This window comes from Rhagoletis zephyria, unplaced genomic scaffold (assembly GCF_001687245.7).
Source record: "Rhagoletis zephyria isolate East Lansing unplaced genomic scaffold, Rhagoletis_zephyria_1.1 Rzeph_scaffold_00048, whole genome shotgun sequence".
NCBI lineage: Eukaryota > Metazoa > Arthropoda > Insecta > Diptera > Tephritidae > Rhagoletis > Rhagoletis zephyria.
Window position 1 is genome coordinate 403,241 of NW_016157132.1, and position 21,250 is coordinate 424,490.

Sequence of the window (21,250 nt, forward strand, 5' to 3'; positions counted from 1 at the left end):
GAATTAGGCTTTCTCTATTCAAAGCGGAAATACAAGAATTTGTCTCGGCCGAGATGAAATTCAAATAAATTACTCGAAGAAAATGAAATTCCTAGTAGGCCTGAAAAATAAAAATTTCATCAAAACCTGCATTTTCCAGCAGCTAAGATTGTGTTGTTTAAGTCAAAGAGGAGTGGTAAATAAACTGAGATACAAACTTTATCGAATAGTGGCGGATAACGAGTTTGCGGGTCTAATGAAATTAATAAATTGCTAAAAATAAATCTAAATTAACATCGTTTTACTTTAACATGAAATACTCAGTCCTAGTTTACTAAAATCCCAAAAATGTATATTCATTAAAAAGAACATACCTAAAAAAATAAGACGAAAATGGTATTTTAGCAATTGTTGCATAAATCACAAAACACCGACAAATTAAACATTGAGATTCAGTTTCAAATATACAATTTTAAATAATACTGCGCTCGGTAATCTTCCAAATCGAATCCCGTCCCGCCGTACACTTTGGTTTAAATTTTATAATTGTTATTGTTTCGTCTTTAGCAGACATTTCTAAAAACATTTTTGACGTTGTTTTGAAATTTGGCGACATAATGTAATTAATATTTTCTAGAATATGGAAATAATACACTGTGCGACGGTCTTATATATAAAATTAAAAAATTGTTGCCGCCGGAATTCCACAAAATATTTCTGTGTTCATATGGAAAAGTAGCTTATGTCGAAAGGCTGGCTTTAGTATAAATCGGCATTCGCAGCATACGATTGCGAATGACTCACTGGCGCTAAGCCGTTGAACAACTTTCGGCAAATAAAAGTGGAAGAAATAGTTCCGATACTAGCAAGTCAATATTCTTATTAGGTCTCATCAAAAAATTCCTTGCCGTTTAAAAAATAAAGGGATTGCCGCATTATACTAAAGCCAGCCTTTCGACATAAGCTACTTTTCTATACGAACACAGATTTGAATCATACATAACTAACAGAAAATTTGCTGTTAAAGTATCTAATTTCACTTCAGAAGACATGTCGATAACGGCTGGCGTTCCTTAAGGTAGTGTAATGTGTGTTTCTTAAATTGAGGTGTTGAAATTTTTTCGATTCCTAAACGGTGGAATCGAGTTTTTCGTCCTAAAATTTATAACATTAGTGTAATAAAACATACAAAAAAATTTTGTTTGGAACAAACCGGTGGATTTTGCATATTTTTTTTTTTTAAGAACACTAGTTTTGACCAATTTTTTTAAGGTCAAGGAGTATATGTGGGTCAATTACAGTATTTTTCCGTGAAAGGGAATAACATTTGCTCTGAAAACCATTTTTTTATCCTCATGTCTAAATCGCTACGATTAATTTGCATGGGGTATTCAAAAAGCACACTGCGCGCCGCCCACTTGTGACCACAAATGTGTAACTCGATAACCGATTTATCAATCTCCACCAAATTTACTCGGTGCGCTTAATAATAACCTTGAAACGGAAAAGCTATTCGTTGAAAATTACTCAAATCGGACTAAAATTACACCCTCTTCCCGTATAACGGTAAATTTCGTATATACGAAAACTCCAATATTTCAATGACTGACGACGCTTACAACAATCTTTTAAATATAAATTAGACTTTTACGCTTTTAGTTAGTTTAGATAAAGTTGAAACGGCGATATTTGATACCTGCGCCGGGTATATAAAATTCGGTTTCGCCCGAACTTATACTTTTTTACTTGTTTTAATTGTATTATGTATATATAACACATTAGGGTGGATGATTTTTTATGGGAGATTTTTTCGGCTAGGCGCTTACATCACAGTACACTGAGGAGAAAAAATATTAAAATCAATCAGAAACGTAATTGATCTTACTATAAACGCAACGAAAGTACGGTAAATATCAGAGACCGAAAATAACTGGTCCACATTAAACACATTGTAATAATTTTCTATCATTAACCATTTATTTTTTGTGATATATCACTGTGAAAGCGATTTATGCGAGGGAGCTTATGGTTAATGACTGTGAGAAATAGAATCGCTAACGAAAATATAGGCCAACGTCAGTTATTTATGCAATTTTTTTTTTTTGTTGAAAAGGGAGTTAGTAATTTTAATTAATTAAGAGAAAATATATGATGAAAATGCAACGAAGTAATTTTCGGAGTTCCATGCTTGATTTTCGGTCCATCTTCTTCCTTTCAATAAATAAACTATACTAACTAGAAGCAAACTACCAAAGCACTTCACTCAGTATTTTTAACATACTTGCATACCGTTGCATTTAAAGCAAAAAATAAAGCAAAAGGTCAATTTGAAACGTAAAAAAACAACAAATCAAGTAAAAGTCTAACCAATGCAGATAAGCCAAAAACTTGTTGTAAAGGTTATTGTGAGTGATTTATTTTTTATAACAAGAAATATATGACAAATTGAGATACAGCAATAAATGTTCCGGTTAACGGTATTTTGTAGCGACATTAAACTTGCACTTTATTATACTAGAATTGCATGAGCTACAAAACTGCGTTTCCGAAATGTAATTTTAACAGGGATGAAATATGACCAGGAAAGAATACTACTCATAGTTTAATTTTATTTCATTCATAAATAATATAAACTTAAAATTAAAATATTTTGGCAAAATTACCTGATCTAGAACACCAGTTTATAGATTCCTAATCTGCGACCCAAAATAAAGTTTACGTGTCTCGGCGACTTTTGTTTACGCGTTCGTAGAGTGTAGGAGTATGTACCTAAAATTACAACTTTACTTTGGCTGCAGTGCATGCGGCTTGAAGGAGGCCATAAAATTTTGGTTTGTTTCGTGAATTCCCTGTTATTGTATGACACCTGATTTTATGTTAATAATTATTTGTCATATGCTGTCTTTTTAACCGACTTCATAAAAGGATAAGGTTATCAATTCGTCGAAATATTTTTTTTTTGTGTGTTACTGCATACTTTGGACCACGTTAACCGATTTCAATATTTTTTGTTTGTTTTTTTTTTTTTTAACAAAGGTGGCATCTCTTAGGTGGTCCCATACGAAATTGGTTTAAGGCCGATCATTGAATGGTGCAGAAATTAACGGTGCTCTAAAATTTGTATATACGAATCGAAGTCGGTTCTTTTTTTACTTAAAATTTGCTTGTTTTAATTTTGAATTGAAAACAGCTTCGGAAAATATTGTACTAGCAATATGGGAGTATTACATATGTATATGAGCAAATACTACGAGTTAGTATATTTTCCGACAAAAACTTATCATAGACAAAGCATAGACAAAGCATAGACAAAGCATAGACAAAGCATTATCTATCTACTTAAAAAAGATATACTAACGGGTGATTTTTTTGAGGTTAGGATTTTCATGCATTAGTATTTGGCAGATCACGTGGGATTTCAGACATGGTGTCAAAGAGAAAGATGCTCAGTATGCTTTGACATTTCATCATGAATAGACTTACTAACGAGCAACGCTTGCAAATCATTGAATTTTATTACCAAAATCAGTGTTCGGTTCGAAATGTGTTTCGCAAACCCAATTGCTGCGAACGGCGACGAATCGACATTTCACGGTCTTCAGCAACACTCTCAGAAACAGACGCAATATTCTCTTCTGTACGCACTGTACGCATTCGTGTGGTTGGTTTAATGTCCAATAAAGTAAACTGAGTGCGAAACTTGGTCANTAAAAATAACAGCTGGTGCTCGTATCGACGGCGGAGTGAAACATCAAGCCCTGAAATAGGGCATTCTTCAATCCAATGCTGAGGTAGGGCGTTCTTGAAAAGTTTTCTGAGATGTTGGATGGGTAACGTATACGCCCCGTATCACCATAATCAATTTATTTAAAAGTAATTTGACGGATTAACAACGGTGTCGTAAGTGTCGTATTGTTGTATGTTGTAAGCTTTAAAAGCTTAATAAATGTTCCTGTCTGCTCCTTACTACTTACTGTGGTAATCCTTACTGTTAATGTAAGCAAGGATAATACCCCGATTAGACAGGGATTAGATACATCAGCCACTTACCAGTAGTAAGAGTTTTTATTTTTTGAATTTTGAATTGTGTCGTTATTGCAGAGGACCATCGATATATATTAATTTCTTTATATACATATATAACAATTTTAAAATTAACTTCGAGTTTGCCAATAAAAATTTTACATTTGGAACTTCTGCTTCGCAAATCATCACCACGGTGGCACATTAGTTTTATTAATCTAGATTGGTTCGTTTTGGCAAGAGGTACATTTTCACCGTTTAATGTTAACAATTTAAAGAACGTTTAAAACGAAAACCAAAAACCGTTAAGTTTCAAAAATTACAAAATAGCTGTGACAGGTAGGTGATTGGAGGCTGCCATTTTTTTCATGACACACTCTTGAAACTTTACAGATAATTTATATTTGATGTCAACTTTTATTGCCTCTACTTTGAGCATCCTATTTGAAAACTTCCCAAAGCTTAAAAAAAACTCAATTATGATTTTTTCGAGTGAAAATAAAAAAAAATAGTAATTTTGATACCTTTTCACCTAAATAAACGTTTTAAGTCTAAAATTGTTCAAATACTTGATTTATATTTTATTCTACTTGTTTATGGAACGCCATTGATAGAAATAAATACAAGGAATGCTTTAGCTTTTCTTTTTTCTGGCGACAAAAGGGAGTGATATTAAAAAAAAATGACTCATCTGGGAAATTTCTTTCCGGCGCATCTAACGCATTTTAAGGCTTAACGATTGCTTTTTATAGTAGTCATATTTTCCACATTCCCAACTCAGCAAGTGAATTGTACTTATAACTCAAAAGCTTTGTTAAGCTATTTTGTCAACTTCAGAATTATTCTTGCGTGAAGAGCGCCAACAATCTTCACAGAATATTAGTGCATCATTATTCTATGTACTTATATTTAGGTCGATTTCGACCTCTTTTCTTTCAATATAAATATTTTTGAGAATATCTTTTTTCTCTGGGGGAGAATAAAAGTAAAAATTCTTGTGCTGAAGCACATTGACATACGTACATATTTTCAATTCTTTCCCAGTTTGGCTTACTATGGTCAAAACAGTGTGTACATCTCGCTGAGCCATCACTGTGCATTTGCATTTGCAAGCGTATTTACTGCGCCAACAACATGACATGACAGCAACAGAGGCAGCAAAAAAAAAAGAAAGAATAGTGCTCAGAAAATTGAATTTTCTAACCTAAAAAATAGATTTGTTTGTGCTGCAGTGGGTGGAAAACAAAAACATAATCGCTTGCATATGTATGTTTAGAGAATACCGACTCTAATGCCGATACCATACATACGTACATACATGCTGCTTACATACGGGTAGTAGATGAACATTTAATTTTATTTATAAGCAAATGTTTTCAAAAGGCGGAAAATAAAAGTTTCGTTTATGGAAGTCGGTAAGCACTGTCGGTGATGACAACAAATAAATAACCCTAGCAGCGATAATAGAAAAAAGTTGCCAAAAATGTTGCCAAAATGCTGCACCAATAACTGGATGTACACGAAAAAAAATGTATACATATTTAGGTCATAGTACATGCATACATTTCCTAGGAAGCATATAACAGACAATTACGCAAGAGACACAACATGATTTAAACAAAAAAAAAATTTAAAGTTTTTTTTGTCTAACATAACACGCCCATAAACGCTTTAAATTGTACTCATTTGCCTTTAAAATAAAATAAATCAAATCCAAAGGTACATACATACATACATATGTATATGTATTTTAAAGTGAACTGTGACAGTTAAACAATCATAAAATGCAAACACATAAATTTGCGTACAAACTATTATTGCTCGCCATTTCGCGCATGGTTGACTATCAGACCTTCTGTGCTCCTAAATACACAAAATTTTGGCTCTGTGTCGTGCAGGCCACACACATTGTTGTCACGCGATGTTCTACTTCATTTGCATTGGTACGGAAATGCGCATTTTTACGCAAACACGCAAATGCAACATTATTGACGGAAATAATCATCAAAAATGTTATTAGCTATTTTGGCGTTTAGTTTCTGCTGCCGATGCCATCACCGCTGTTGCTGTGAATAATTGAAATGACTGACCGTTTGCTGTCATTGTGCCACAATTTCGTTATGGAAGAATTTCGCCGCTGCAATTTCTACTTTTGCTATTCGTTGGTAGCAACGTTGACTGCAACTGTGTGCGTTACCAATCACAACGCTGGCGGGGCACAGTGAGGCGATAATACATGAGATTCAAAGTGAAACAAATACATAGATTCGAAAAGACATTTTCACAATGGGAAGTTATGTTTTAAATAGTTTTGATACCGTAATTCGGTAGTTTGCTATGCTTGTATTTAGGTGGAAACGGCCGGAAGTTTTCTGCTTTTTATCATAACTAAAATGCTTACGTGGTAAGGTCTATGTTTATCCCAGATGCCTCAAATATTATACATACACACTTACATACATGCTTCAGTTCTTTGGCATTGAAAAATGTAGGGTTTCTCTCTGCATAAGAAGGGCGTTGCGGATAGCTCTTGCGTCTACTTCAGTTTTAGGGATCCTGTAACGAAATCAGCACGATTTCACTCCAACTGAGTCCAAAGAGTCAGCTCATTTAACTATCTATCCCTATTATGAATACGTGCGAAGCGCGATAAATGCTTGCATCCCCTATTACGAATCGATGTTTGTCGTATGGAATCCGGTAGTTAGCGTAGCTGATTTGTGTTGGTTCCCAATAAAATTCACAGTAACACTTCTGACGGTCGTATGGAAACGATTCATTTGACTCATATATATGTTAGTCATTTATATCTATTTATATATTAATACGCTAACAATTATCTTATGTATATATGTAGTTGTTGTTACAACCTGTTCAATTTGGATTGTTCATCTTGTTTTAAAGTTCAATTTGAAATTGTAAATATTCACACGACAAATTTCAACCGATTTCAATCACAGTTGTTTACCAAAAAATAATATTTTAGACATATACATAAATCATTCAAAGCTATAAAACCTCCAAGTTGCTATAAAAAAAAAATTTCAGTTTCATCCAAATTGAAACTCGAACATGATTCAATAATAAAAGGTTTGCTCAGAAAACAGTTTTCTCGCTCCCTCTTGACAAAATTGGCTTCCTTAAAAAGGCACTGTGTATGGGTTTGTGTGTGTCTAACGTCACTAGTGAGCAAACCTTTTATTGTTAAATCATGAGACTCGAACACAATTTCAGCTAACATTTTGTTCTATGACCAAATTGAGAAACATATCACGATGTCAAGCTGGAATTGAGAATGTTGCCCAAATTACGAAATCTGGGGCTCGTAGAAACGTACTTTCACTTTGTGTTTGAAATTGAACTTTGTGATAAAGTTAATTGATAATAATAACGAAATTGAAATTTTGAGAAATCCATAAAGTATAGGGTAAGGATAAGAAATTTTATTGAAACTTATCGATAGGAATATATAGGAAATAAATTCAGGCATAAAATATTTAGTTATCGACAGTTTTAAAATTTACGAAACTTATCGAATCAACGCAGTTCATAGTTATCGAAATTTATCGACTTATTTATGTTAATTGAGTTATCGCAACGTATCGAATTATTCAAATTCACCAATATTTAATGAGTTATCGGAATTTACGGATAATTATTGAGCTATTATAATTTATGAGAAATTTGTCAAGTTAGTGAAATTTCTCAACTTATCGATATAAGTTATCGAAATCCATCGGATTATAGAATTTTGTTCTTTTAGTGTTATTTAAATGCATCGAATTATCGATATATATCAAATAGTCGAAATTAATCGAAGAACTCGAACATATCGGCAATTTTCAAGTCCTGCCGAGTTGCTTCCCAATTAAAGAAAAAATGACTTGAATTCACTATTAGTTGACGCGTGTAGAAGCAATTGAAACACACAAAAAAATGCGAAAAAATTTATTTCATGACTTGATGTATCTGAAAGGGAACTGTGTTATTTTATAGCTTATAATTTAAACGACGTGCTAAGTTGGAAAACCTCTCCAAGGCTCTTAAAAAAATTAGAAAACGGTCGAATTTTGGCAGAATCTGGCACTCCTACTAATATTTAAATATACTCTATTTGTATGTCTCGACTCAATCCCTTTTTCATGCCAAAGGCTCCAACGAAGTGGAAGTTATGTATAGCAATAAACAATTATCTCAATCTGAATGTCAATCGCATTTTTTTATCTTAATATTTGTCCTAATAATCTTAATTTTAATCAAACATATTTTGCACCACGGAGGGCCATAATCTTTTGGAAAGGGCAGAGAATAGAGTGCGAGATTTTAAATAAAGAACAGAAACTTTTCTGTGCCTTTACCTTATAATAAAACATGGCGCAATCAAAAGGCGGAAGTTTTTAGAAACAAAAACGCCACTAAGTATTGAATTATTTGTTAGCGATAAATACTAAAGTACTCTGTAATTTAATAGATTTCTAACAGTTCAAGACAAGAAAAAATTACCGGTAATTTAAGCTTTTTTATTTGAGTATTGACGATGTAATGAAATGTTTCGCGATTTTCGAAACATTTCATTTTTCGGATCATTTTTTATTTTTTCAAGACTTTTTGGAATACCTTTCTTTTACTTTCTGGGATTTTTAAGAACTTTTGGGCTTTTTTGGCAATTTCCTTTATTTTATGTTTTGTGACTTTTCTGGGTTTTGGTATTATTTCGAGATTTGTGAAACTTCTCGGTATTACTTCGTTATACGATGTTTAAGAAGGGATAAATACTAGGTAATACTTTAATTCTGGCTATTTGTGAAGTCGTTCTCTAATCGAAAGTTACAAAATACTTTTTTCTCAGTACTTACTCCTGCGAAAATAAGTAAATATATTAGTATTTAGTAAAATGAAAGTAATAATCTGAGTATGATTTGTATGCAAAACACCATATTCAACCCACAGTGCCTTCGTAGTATGTGAAAAGTGTTGTGAAAAATAAAATATTTATTGAAAAGTATAATTTTATTATATCTGACATTAATGTTTGCATACATTTTTATAGGCCATCGCCGGCGAAATCGGAATGGACAATGTGCTGGACAATATCGCCAATTCGCTGTTCAATGGACTGTTGCCAAGCGATTGGCGCAAACTGGCGCCGGACACATGCAAGCAGCTCGGTAGCTGGATGGAACATTTGCAGGTGAAGATTAAATGCAGAAATGCATTTTGCATTCTTGCAACCTGCACAGGCCGTAGCTAAGTTTTTATTTTATTTAAAATATTTACATATATGTATGTAAATACGAACCACATACATTTTTTTCCTTTGGATACATGTTTTTGTTTATTTTTTTGCGGCAGCCTTTGGCTTAGTGCCTGAACGGTGTTGTGCTAACGATTTTCATAAGAAGAAAGCAAATTTGAGAAAGGAGCGAGATTGTGCGCAGCCATCAACTTCGTCACAAACCCAATCGTATGTGTGTATGTATGTAGGAACATTAGACTGCATCACTCTCTATAAAAAAAAAATCGGTACTGTTTTTCCATTGGAATTATAAAACCCATTATATTTTAAGACTTGTAACAAAGTATTTCGGAAAAATATTAAGATTTATGTAAAATACCTCCTAATTTTTTTTTTTTATGAATACAATTTTTTAAGTTTTTTTTTTAATACCTCAGATGATAAAACACTTAAAGCTTTAATTTGCACAAAATGTGCTGATATTTGGAAAAAAAGGGACGAAATTGAGGTTTTTTTTTGCAAAGAAATAACAAAAGATGAGTTTGGTATAGCTTTGGCTCATTAATTCAAGTTTTGCTTAAACCAATCTGTGAAAAAAAGTTAAAAACCAGCATCAAAAATCTATTATTATGATTCCGTCGAAAATATCTTTTAATATTTCTATGCAAATTTTTTAAGCTTAAACTGTTTTGTCATAAAATCCTGTAAGCAAACATTTTTACTCATAAAACTGTAAATTTTCTTGGGGCATTTTCAAATCGGTCTAGCTCACGTAAATCAGAATATTTTTTCGAACTATTTTGGTGAACGTCTTCAAATGTAATATATATATTTTGTAATCCCAGCTAAAAAGCCGCAACTTTTATTGAGGATGCAGTCTAATGTACACACACATATAAGTGCGTATACACATATGCATAATCAGAAAAGCAAAAGTAAATAAACAATCCACTTATTTATGTTACATAAAATATTATTGTGGGTCAATGTGATATTACGTTCGCATTCAGTGTTGTTGTGCTGTGACTGCTCAGTGCTCCCGCTTCCCTTTTTAGGTTAGCCCACAGCCATTTCCGTTTGTTATTTTAACCGTTTCTACCGAAAACTGTTAATATGCGCTCATTAATCACTACGGTAATGGTAAATGGCTTTGCCATCAATATGCGGTCGGCCAGTTTCATCTATCAATCACAAACGCTCAGCACCGTTAAGTAGCTCAACGGCTCAACAAACTCAAAGGAATGGCGGAGAAAAATCCAAAGCCATCACCAAAACAATTTATTAATAATTTATTTTGTTTCCGTCTTTCCCGTTTGCATGAATTGTTTCCTTGGGCACCTGCTGCAGAATCGCTCGACACAATTCAAGTATTGGGCCATGTCAGGTGAACCGTTGGTGATCTGGTTGTCTGGTCTACATATTCCGCAAAGTTATCTAACCGCTTTGGTGCAGGTGAGTTATGCGCTGTGATAAATACTACTACAATAATAATAAAAGCCAAAGAAAAAAAATACGAAAAGTGGCTAGCAAACAGTGGTTTAGAAAAAAGCAGTAAAAAATACGAAAAATAAAAATATGAAGAAAAATGTTTATTTAATGCGCGCTTAAAGAGGCTTATCAGAGATAAAAATTAAAATATTGAATTTTTGACGTTAGAGAAAATGTTAAAGTTTTTTTATTGAATATATTTTCAAGCGTTTGTTTTAATAAACAGGCGGAATTTGAGAGCATATAAAACTGCGTGCTGGAAATTTACTTAGACTGGCACTACTAAGACTTCTTTTTTCCATCTAGCTAGCGTCTTATAGAGAAGCCACATTGAGGTACTGTTTAGTCAGAAATCGCTTTATCCAGCCACTAAACGGCCATTTAATGCAGTATAAGTAAAGATCCCCAGCCGTTACTTGGTACAATTTTGAGACATCATAAAGGATGGGGCTAATAAACTATTGGTGGAGTTCGCCGATCCAAACAGCTAACCCACATCTCCTTTTGTTCTGGCCCCGTCGTTGAGCCTGACGATGTCTCATTACCAGGTACTCCGAATGATCTGGCACCCAGGGTAAAACAAGTTGTTGTTTACTTCAGCATGATTTGGTCTAGACTTAGATTACTGAACTAGGTTTGAAGTATTTAGACATATAAACTCGCTCTCTGTTTTCTACCACGTAGTCCACAGCCTTTTGCATTGCGAAAACCTCGGATTGAAGTACCGAGAGGCATGTTCCGCTTTCGATTAAAACACAATATCCTTACAATGCGTTAGCCCAAGTTACACCAACACTCAGCTTTAGTGGAGTGTCTCTTGAGCATAAGCAACGGTAGCGTGCTGTCCTATGGATTGAAAACACGATTGAGAGAATACAAAGGTTGCGCCGATCTCGGACCGCTATTCCTCTCTTAACGAATTTGACAGAATCGTCGTTTGCATGACGTCACACTGGTGCATCTTGTTTACATTTTCCTTGCAACATTTTTTCTTCTTCTTCCATTCTTGCTCACGTTTTGGCATTTCTCTCTCGCAATTGCACCAGTGTGACGTCACACAAAAGTTATTCTCAAAAATCCTCTCTGATCGGCGCAATCTTGTATTCTATCATTCTTGGTATGAAAATACACTAATGTCTAGCTTTGTCGCCAGCAATTTCCGGCCCACTCCACATTCATTTAATTTAAACCTACAAATATCCTTATGAGCCTTCCTGCGGTAAAAGACATTAAGTGACCAGCACCAGATTTTCGCGACGCAGTATTGCGAATGACGCACTAGTCATTGCAAAAATTATTACCAAATGTTGGCAAAAAAATACTTTCGGGGCCTGCCACTCTCTGTCAAAATTTCCATCAAATTTCATCAAAAACTTCTTCTGGTTTAAATAATATTGCAAAAATAAATGTACATTATACGAAATTATATTAAATACTAAATATTTAAAAACTCTCTCATAACTCACTTTTTTTGCTTAAACTCTTTGCCTTATCAACCGCAGATGGCATGTCGTAAAAATGGTTGGCCGCTAGACAGATCCACCTTATATACCTGCGTCACCAGCTACTTGGATCCTGATGATGTGGAGGAGCGGCCAGCAACGGTAAGTACATATGTACAACGACAAACAACCAAAACCGCCAAAAAAAAAATTGCACATGCATAAGTGAAATAAAAAAAAAGTATTGGGAAAACTCTCGCGCATGTGGCGCACAGGTCGTTGATTCGTTCATCAGCTTTTTTTTGTAGTTCTGTGACTACAACATATCATCCAACCATCTACGGTAAAAGCTTCACTGATTTCCATATGTATCAGGCACAGGCTCACAAAAGTCAGCTACAACCTGAACTTCTCTAATTTCGCAATTAAAAATTCTGTTTGCGCTGACCCATCCGTTCAACGCAGCATCCAAATAAGCTTGCGCACGAACAGATGCACACTTACGAGTATTTACAGAAGCTTTTTACAAAAAAAAAAAAATCTCTTTTTTACTTTATTTTTGCTCGTGACCGCTTTTCGTTAAATTTCGCCTCCACCGCAATGACGGACCACGCGCACATCGTCGCCAACTACAACAATTACAACAATGCTGTTGACAACTGCCTTTACCGCTGCCATGTTTGGTTGTGTGTATGCGCAGGGCTGCTATATTCAAGGTCTGTTCCTGGAGGGCGCACGTTGGGACATGGATATTATGCAACTCGCACGCTCACATCCTAAAATATTGGTGGAAGAACTTCCTATTCTGTCTGTGGTGCCGATAGAAGTGCACCGCCTCAAATTACAGGTGAGTAAACTGGAGATCCAAATTATGTGCAGTTAGATTTTCGCATTGCATACTTATATCGTTACAAGTACTTGCACATGCTGCCATATATGCATATAGTATGCTAAGTGACTAACAGAATTATTTTGCGTTGATTTTTTATTTGCGATCTCCAAAAGGCTTTTCATGGTAATTTTTTCTCTTTAAGTATTTACAAAGATATCGCTCATTCTACAACTAAAACCATTTATTTAAATCAAAATTTCAAACTTTGGAGAAAAGTAAGGAAAATTCATGAAATTTTCATCAAAATTTCCACCTTTTTATCGGATGTATTACAAAAAATTGGAGTGTATAGATTTTTAGACCATTCAATCGATAAAAATATCAATAACAAAATCGATAAATATATCGAAAAAAAATTTATGTAAATATCGATAATAAAATCGAAAACAAATTTGATAAAAACACCTATAATAAAATCGGTAAAAAAGATTGATAGAAATATCGATTACAAAATCGATAAAAATATCGATAGATAAATCCATAAAAATATCGACAAAAAATCGATAGCACTATTGTTTAAAAAATCTCTAATAATATCGATTACAAAATCTTTAACAAAACCGATAAAAATACCGATTATTATATCGATAATCTCCAAAAATAGCGATAGCAATATCGATACAAATTTCCATAACCAAATCGATGAAAAAAAAATATATAAATAAATTAATTTTGGTAAAAATTATTATCATAAAATTTTTATGATAAAATTTTGAAACCGCTTTTGATAAAATGCTGTATCTCAGTAGCCGCATCACCAATCCTTACTAAACTCCGTACGAGCCTTGCCTGGAAACTGTTGAAAATCTTTGAAATCGGGCAATGACCACGCCCACTTACATATAACGGTAATTTACAGAAACGGGAAAACTGCGATAAATCAGTAACTATTTAAGCTAATTCACTTAAAATCGGTGACTGCAATAACCACTTAGCAGAAAATTAGATTATTAACTTTTTTTGGATAGTGGGCGCGGCGCCCAAGTGTGTATATCGGTTACCGATTTATCAAATTAATAGTTACAACAATCTCTTAACAATAAATAAGACTGCTACAGTGACTACAAAGGTGTATCTCGGTAACCACTTTATCAATTTCTACCAAACTTTATTCAATTATATCATTAAGTCTAACTCAGCATATTATCGAAAACGTTTGAAACAGTCCCGATTATCATGCAAAGGTAGTTTAGAGAAAGTTGAAAAGTCGATATTTGATACCTGCGCCGGGTATATAAAGTTCGGATTCGCACGAATTTATACTTTTTCACTTGTCTTGTATATATTTTTTTAAGTTTTCATTTATATTAAATTTCGTGATGAAATCTGGTTCTTTATACAAAACTGAAGATTATGAGTTTTCTAAGATAAGTATACCACCATTTTCTACCCAAAAAAAGACGTTTTTGTCGAAATATGTAACAACTCGTTAGGTTTGCTCATAGACTTATTTCTCAAAGGTATTTTTGTTCAATGATTGAGACCTAATTTTGAAGAGCAAAAGCCCACGCACGAGGAAAAGTAGGCACGTTGTTAAAATTTGCTCATTTAGTAAAACAACAGTGTTTTTAAAATCCTAAAGCACTGTATCCTGTCAATCCAGCTTAATATCTTCCATAAGACTCCATCAGGTTTAATAAATGAAACACCATTTGGAGGGCCAGTTTCACCGCTTAAGGTAAAAAATACCAATTTTTGAATAGGGTTACCATCTATGTAAAATTATCTATAGTAAAATATTGCAAGGCGTTTATTGAATTAAAGGAATTTAAATGCCCGACTGATAATTTTGTTGATGGTTGCCAACTATCTACAAGTTTTAATCTCTAAATATATGTATAAAACAAAGTCGTCTACATAAGGCCGAGAACAACTCTAGAACGGATCGTTCTTTGTAAGCTGTCTACCGTGTTGTGTTTGTCTCTGTCCGAGGAAACTTCTTACAGTGAAAAGACTGAAAAAAATACCCAAAAATTAGAAAATTCTTAAAAAATTTATTTTCCATAGATTTTGTATAGGAAATTTTTAATTTTTTTTAATGTAGATCATAATTTTACAATATAAATGGTTGCATAAGCTCAAAATTTTATCAATGCTATAAAATTATGCAGGTTAGGTTAGAGTGTGTTGTAAATCCTTGCGGTCCGATTTACAGACGCATCTCAGTTGCGTCGAAGATAAGTAATTCGAATTATTTTCCAGTGTTCGAAAACCATTATGCCGCCAATTTGAAGAATAAACTTCGGTCCTCGCAGTCGCAGTTTAAAAATGATTGCGATTTGCCGTGCAGGTCAGATCGCTCAGACACGAGTCCAAGTTAATGAACAGCTTCGAGAAATGCGTCGCGAATTCGGCACCACCATCGGCAACGAATGACGAGGAACAAATTCTTGCTATTTATTTCGTTGGCAACTCTGATATCGAAATTGATCAGCGGTGTGTGATTAAGCTTGCTATGGAACGACAAATCATTGACGGCCACAAAACCATAAACAGAGCAAATAAATGTACCCACCCATCAATCAAAGTCGTCAATGTGAATTGTTGGTGAAAATTTTGGACCAAAATGTTCCAATAAAATAAAATTGAAGTTCGCTGGGTCCGCTAGTATTTTTATAAAAAGTAACAAAAAAATGTACCATGAAAAACATTTTGTATATCGAAAAAATTAAAATCAATACAAAATACTTTCGGCAATCACTGTATGTACCTACATGAATATATGTATGTATGTAGTTACATATGTATATGCACATGTAACTAATATATCTAACTTTTACTACATTAGCTACAGGGGACAATTAGTTACTAATATTTACCGGAAACACTTCCATCCATCTTCTCCCGAACCGTCCGTCCACTGTACTCACTTAGTCCCTTTAAGCACATTCTCGGCTCACCCCAAAGCGTAACATCTTCCTCACCTTATATACCAACATTTTCTCATTTTCTGAACTTATTTTGCCTCTTTTTCACCACAAAAACATTTAACACTCATCTGCTTTCATTTTGTTAAATTTTTTTCGGGGGGTTTTTAATCACTTTCGTTTTGTTTTTCGCATTCATTTGCTCATTAACATAATTTTTACTTTTCTAAACATGTAACTGTTGTTGTTTTTTATTGGAATTTTTTCCTTTTTCGTCAACTTCTCATTCAGAATACTTTCCGCGCACCTGTTTATACCACTTCGCTGCGTCGAAATGCTATGGGTGTGGGACTGGTTTTTGAAGCTGACCTGGCCACAACAGAGGACATCAGCCACTGGGTATTGCAAGGTGTTTGTCTCACCCTCAATCGAGATTGAAGATTTTCATATATTGTTATTATTGTATGTATTTTCTGTTTTGTTTTCTGCCCAACCTTTTAAATTTACTATTTATGTATTACGTGTGCGACGTGAATTTCCTAGATTTGTGTGCAGTTATTTATGACTTTCTTTTAGTTTAATAAATATATACATATGAGACTGATTTTAAGTAAAACCTTTTTCTGCGCGAATTCTTGGAAAAGGAGGCCTCAAAATAAATGAAAAATTTTAAATGTTTCACTAATTTTAAATTGTTTTGAAACCTAAATTCAATTCTTTGGGCACGGTCAGCTTATTCGCTTTTTGTCGAAGTTTTCTAATGGTCCTTAAATTATTCCGAAATGGGAAGTAAGCAGGTAGCCACTCTTCCCAGGGGTCACTTGCTGCAAGCCAAGGGCGTAGCCAGGATCTTATGTACAAGGGATAAAGTTAATATTTATACCGAAAGAAACTCTTCCAGCAAAGGGTTTTGCACTAAGCTCGGGGCCGGTAAGGTAACCAAAAAAAAAAACAGAAAAAAGCGAGGAAGGGGAAAAGTATTTTTAAAAAAAGAAGAAAGGAGGGGGGTAGAAAGTCGTGAGTATGAAAGGCTTGACAAACTAACGACATAAGTGGTGCGTTTGAGCTTGTTTTCCACGCAGGCTTCATATGGAAATGGAGAGTATATTTACAAACTCGGCTACGCACACAAACAATATTTTTATTTACCCAGTGGGAATTAGGAGCACGTAATAATACCTTATTAGCAACTTACTCTTCACCTGGCAGTCATTGCCATTTCCCTGCCGAACGTACTTTTACAAAGGCATGGCCGCCTTATGTAATTAGGAATTTAGAATGTACATTTGGTATCAGACATACTTCTGAGCCGCTTTACAAAGTAAGTTACGTGTAATGCAGAGAAGTCGCTCGGAGTAGTTCGGCGCTTGGAGATAACTTCGGCTGCACGTTACTTTGCAACTGACAACGTAATGTGTCGTTGGAGGTATTCATTTTGTGCTTTACTAGTAGATGACATTGGCCATGATGACAATTTTGGTACTAAAAACTGAAAGAAAACATGGCTTACCTCGTAAGGTGCTTACCTATTTTCCCAGTGGGTACTTACTATAAAATTTTTAAAATTCCACTTCGTCTTGAAAGTTTTAGGGGGTACAGCTGTCTTCCTCTGCTTCTACCTGGCTACGCCCTTGCTCTCAGCTTTCACTGATTAGAGCATTTTAGAGTTTCTGGACTCAAGAGATTAAAAATAAGGGCTTCTAAATGATCCCTTATTGGTAATTTTGTGGATTTTCAACATAAAATAATTCCAGCCTCACACTTAAGCGAGTTAGTGGTTTAGATCCCGAAAGCAGGTATGCAGAAGTAAGTCTAGCTACCTAAATTGTTCGAACATCTCACATAGAACATACAAATTCTGAAGCCTTGCCCATTTTTTTATTTAAACCAGGGACCGAAAATAACATTTTTTTTTAGCGTTAAACTTGGCCAAATATTTTTTAAGGCCGCAATAAAAGTACTTTCCTGATAATAAACAAACCGCTTATCCAAATTAAACAAGTTTGGAATCAAATTAAAAAGGACTAAAATGGTTTTAAAACTGAAATATCTTAACGAGGAAAGTCACCTATTGGTAAATGTTATTTAATTACCATAGAACAAACCTTAATTCAGGTATATGAATTTCTTTTGTATTAAATTATAAAAAAAAAATATAAATAGAGGTGGTAACCTTCGTTCGTTATTTCTGTATTATTCCAGTCCTCTTTCATTTGATACAACATTTTTTTAATTCTAGTTTTCCAGGATAAGGCCATAATTCTCCAAATATTACTTACAGATTATTGGCTTTGTGGATAGAAGGTACGAAGATCACTATGCAGGATTACGTTTACTGGAGCAGTTAGTCCATATCCATATCGATCTCTTTGTTAAGCTGAATGCTGCGAAAAGTTCTGCTGAGTTTGAAGGAAATGACTCTATGGAAATAATGAATACACGGGCATGGGCATTTTCTATCAATGATCCAAGTATTAGAGAAAAATTAGACTACATCTGGCTTCGCTTCTCTTCAAGAAAAAACTTCAGAACGATATAGCCATCAAGGAAGGAGTGAAAGGATAGTGCTTTTTCTGAACGCTTTTTTTTACCGACATCTCGGAGGATAGTAGCAACAAGACGGCCCAAGTGAACGATATGGCTAGCCAGAAAGGGGTCGGATTTAGTTATCTTACTGGTAGAAGAGGTTATGGTACCTCTAATCTAGCTCTACTTATCAAGGGCCCATATCTCTAAGCACTGGCAAAATATGGCTTAGCGCAGGTGGGAACCTTAACAATCCTGTTGGGTTGACCAACCTACTTCAGTTCTCATTAAATTTCACTGGAAGAACTTGTTTCTTAAAATTTCAGACCTTTTTTCGATTTGTTCAAATAAAGTTAAGTGAAAGATATTTTAATAAAACACAATTGGTTAATTTTTATGCATACGGCCCAATATCTTAAAGATTTCAAAATCCTTTCAAAAAATTGTAACGTCACAGAGAAAAATCTATTAAAATATATTGTCGTGCGGTGGTGTCAAAGCAATAATTTGCTGTCGATTCTGGTGGGAAGAAAATACACAAATTATTCACAAACAACCATTGCATTCAACTAAACTGACTTTTTGGTTCTTGCTTTGGTGGAATCATCAGTCCGGAATTCTTCCAAAATGGAGAGAGATATGAGCGGCGTGCACGCGAACAATTTTGAATATTGTCCACGTTCTTCGTACCATTCGTACCATTTTTTGAAAAACTTATTAAATTATTCAACATGGTTGTCATGACATACGGCAACCGCTATGGTATAGAGGTTAGCAGTGCGCGGTACCCCATTCCCTAGGATCTGTGATCGAGCCCAGTTTGCCCACCCCCGGCAGGCAATGACAAATTTCCGATGAAGAACAGTTGTAAACTGTAGGTCCTCCCCCCTCCACCCCCTTTTCGTGACAACATCAAGCCTGCAAATAATGAGGGGCTTCACAATGTGATTTACCGGTTATGAAAACACGGCGGTTGGGATACCTTTTGAATCCCTCAATAAATTAAAACGCCCTTAAAATGGGACTACAGATTCACTTAGTTATTAATAAATCACAATATATGCACTTTTGTATGTGTGCATATACATATATACATTGTATATGCTTGTATATTTTCTTTTGTGGTAGTTGTGTACATTTTGGCTACAACAGTATTTATTGCATTATTTTGAGTACTATTTTGTCGCCTACTTAAAGTTTCCACAGTTAACTTCTTCGATTACTGCAACCGAAACAGATTTTAACTTTCTCCAGAAAATTCGACTTGCGCAGCGGTGGCAACAGCTCAAGATTTTGTGATCCGCTATCATCGGAATCCAAATCGGATTCTATAGTCATTTCTTGTATACTAAATGTGTCGCTGAGTTCCGTTTTGCGCTGCCGATGCGCATTTTTCACTTTGGCAGGAAAAAAAGAAATTTCCTCTGGCTCCTCGCTGCAAAGCAGAAACAAAATATTTGTATATCGATCTTTCGTGTTGAACGTACGTATGTAGGTAATTGAAATTATAGTAGAGTCATCATTTTTACAAACCTGCTATCGGACTTATAATCTACAAGTGGTTTCTGCTCCGAATCGCCTGGTATGGGCAACCGATTAATTGGTATGAGATTCGCAGATTGTGATTTGCGTACCTGTAATGCGAAAGTGAAATAACCAAATCAATATGCCAGCTTTTACTACAAAAACGTATTTAAAACTTGTCAACTCACCTGTTCCTGCTGCTGGTATTGGCTGTAGTTGCGCTTCGCTCGCTCCACTTTCAGCTCCAGCTTGCGCTGCAGGATGCGACAGGTGTTTGATGCTGGCTGTGCGCTATTCGCTGTACTATCATCGCTATCGCCAGCTGATGCTGTTGCATTGGTGACGGTTGTCCTTGTCGCTGACGTTGACGCTGTCAACACTTGGCCACCGCCGCCGCCGCCGCCGCCGCGGAAGACTACATCCAAATCAGCCATATGGCTAACCGCTGACGTATCGCATGCTTCAATCGTCGTTGTTGTTGCTGGTGCTGTCATTTTTTGTGCCACTTGCTGTAATGAATGCAAATGTTTTGCAAATATTTCCATTGTCTAAAACGTATGTATTTATGTATGTACATAAGTAAATATGCACATACGATTAGAATTACATATAGTACTCACCGCTGGAGATCCTTCACAGGTATTCGATTGCTTGTCCTCACTATCGATGCCGCTATCCTCCATCATAGGCATTTTTGTCGCCTTGAACTTGTTGGCAAATCAATTTTCTAAAATGGGAATATCTTTTGTTTGAATGCAATTTGCTTTTCCTTCTGTGGCTACAATGGCATTAAATATGACAGAATGCCAATGCAGCTGGGTTACTGCGCATGTCCACACTGTTATCACCAACAGCTGTACGCGTAGCGTATAAGGGAAGTTTTACTATTGTGAAAATATTGATTTTTCCAAGCGTACAGCATTGCCATAACAAACATTTTAAGTGCACGGCGTACTTTTTTGTTAAGGGAATCTATTAACAGCTATTTGGTAGATAACTTCGGCCCACTATTTTTAATGTTGCCGACAAGTACTGGATAACAACTGCTCCTATGTTTCCGCCGCAAAATTATAATATTTGGTATTATTTCAATATTCGCTTTGTATTGTACATATGTGAATATTTGCCAGCCGAAATCTAACGATTTGCTAAAAAGAAATATGATATGCGTCTTCATCTACATGAATCCACTGTATGTGAATCTTGTGATCAATTCATCCTCCGCCAAACAAGCAAAAACTGTATGTTTTCAACTTATTTATTGAGTTCATTC

At 34.9% G+C, this 21,250-nt stretch overlaps 2 protein-coding genes across 2 annotated transcripts in view; one reads left to right on the plus strand and one right to left on the minus strand.

Moving 5' to 3' along the window:
• The window catches only part of Dhc98D (Dynein heavy chain at 89D), a 154,703-nt gene extending 138,204 nt beyond the window's left edge, over window positions 1-16,499 (plus strand). Inside the window, exons 54-58 of the mRNA XM_017622557.1 lie at window positions 9,053-9,193; window positions 10,586-10,690; window positions 12,229-12,330; window positions 12,869-13,015; window positions 16,219-16,499. Of these exons, the coding sequence (XP_017478046.1) occupies window positions 9,053-9,193; window positions 10,586-10,690; window positions 12,229-12,330; window positions 12,869-13,015; window positions 16,219-16,365 (642 nt within the window). The 3' untranslated portion in view covers window positions 16,366-16,499. The remainder of the gene's footprint in view (window positions 1-9,052; window positions 9,194-10,585; window positions 10,691-12,228; window positions 12,331-12,868; window positions 13,016-16,218) is intronic.
• A 3,057-nt stretch (window positions 16,500-19,556) lies between these two features.
• Window positions 19,557-20,791, minus strand: LOC108367894 (uncharacterized). The gene is made up of 4 exons (XM_017622597.1): window positions 20,598-20,791; window positions 20,166-20,486; window positions 19,987-20,087; window positions 19,557-19,888 (listed from the first exon to the last, which is right to left on the minus strand). The coding sequence occupies exons 1-4, from the start codon at window positions 20,667-20,669 to the stop codon at window positions 19,660-19,662; spliced, it is 723 nt and encodes a 240-aa protein (XP_017478086.1). The 5' UTR covers window positions 20,670-20,791; the 3' UTR covers window positions 19,557-19,659.
• Window positions 20,792-21,250: the final 459 nt, after the last annotated feature.

Coding starts and splice junctions, on each gene's coding strand:
- LOC108367894 (XM_017622597.1), bottom strand. CDS start 20,669: ATGCCTATGATGGAGGATAGCGGCATCGATAGTGAGGACAAGCAATCG. Junction 20,487..20,597: donor CCTGTGAAGGATCTCCAGCG/GTGAGTACTATA, acceptor CATTCATTACAG/CAAGTGGCACAAAAAATGAC. Junction 19,889..19,986: donor GATTATAAGTCCGATAGCAG/GTTTGTAAAAAT, acceptor TCTGCTTTGCAG/CGAGGAGCCAGAGGAAATTT.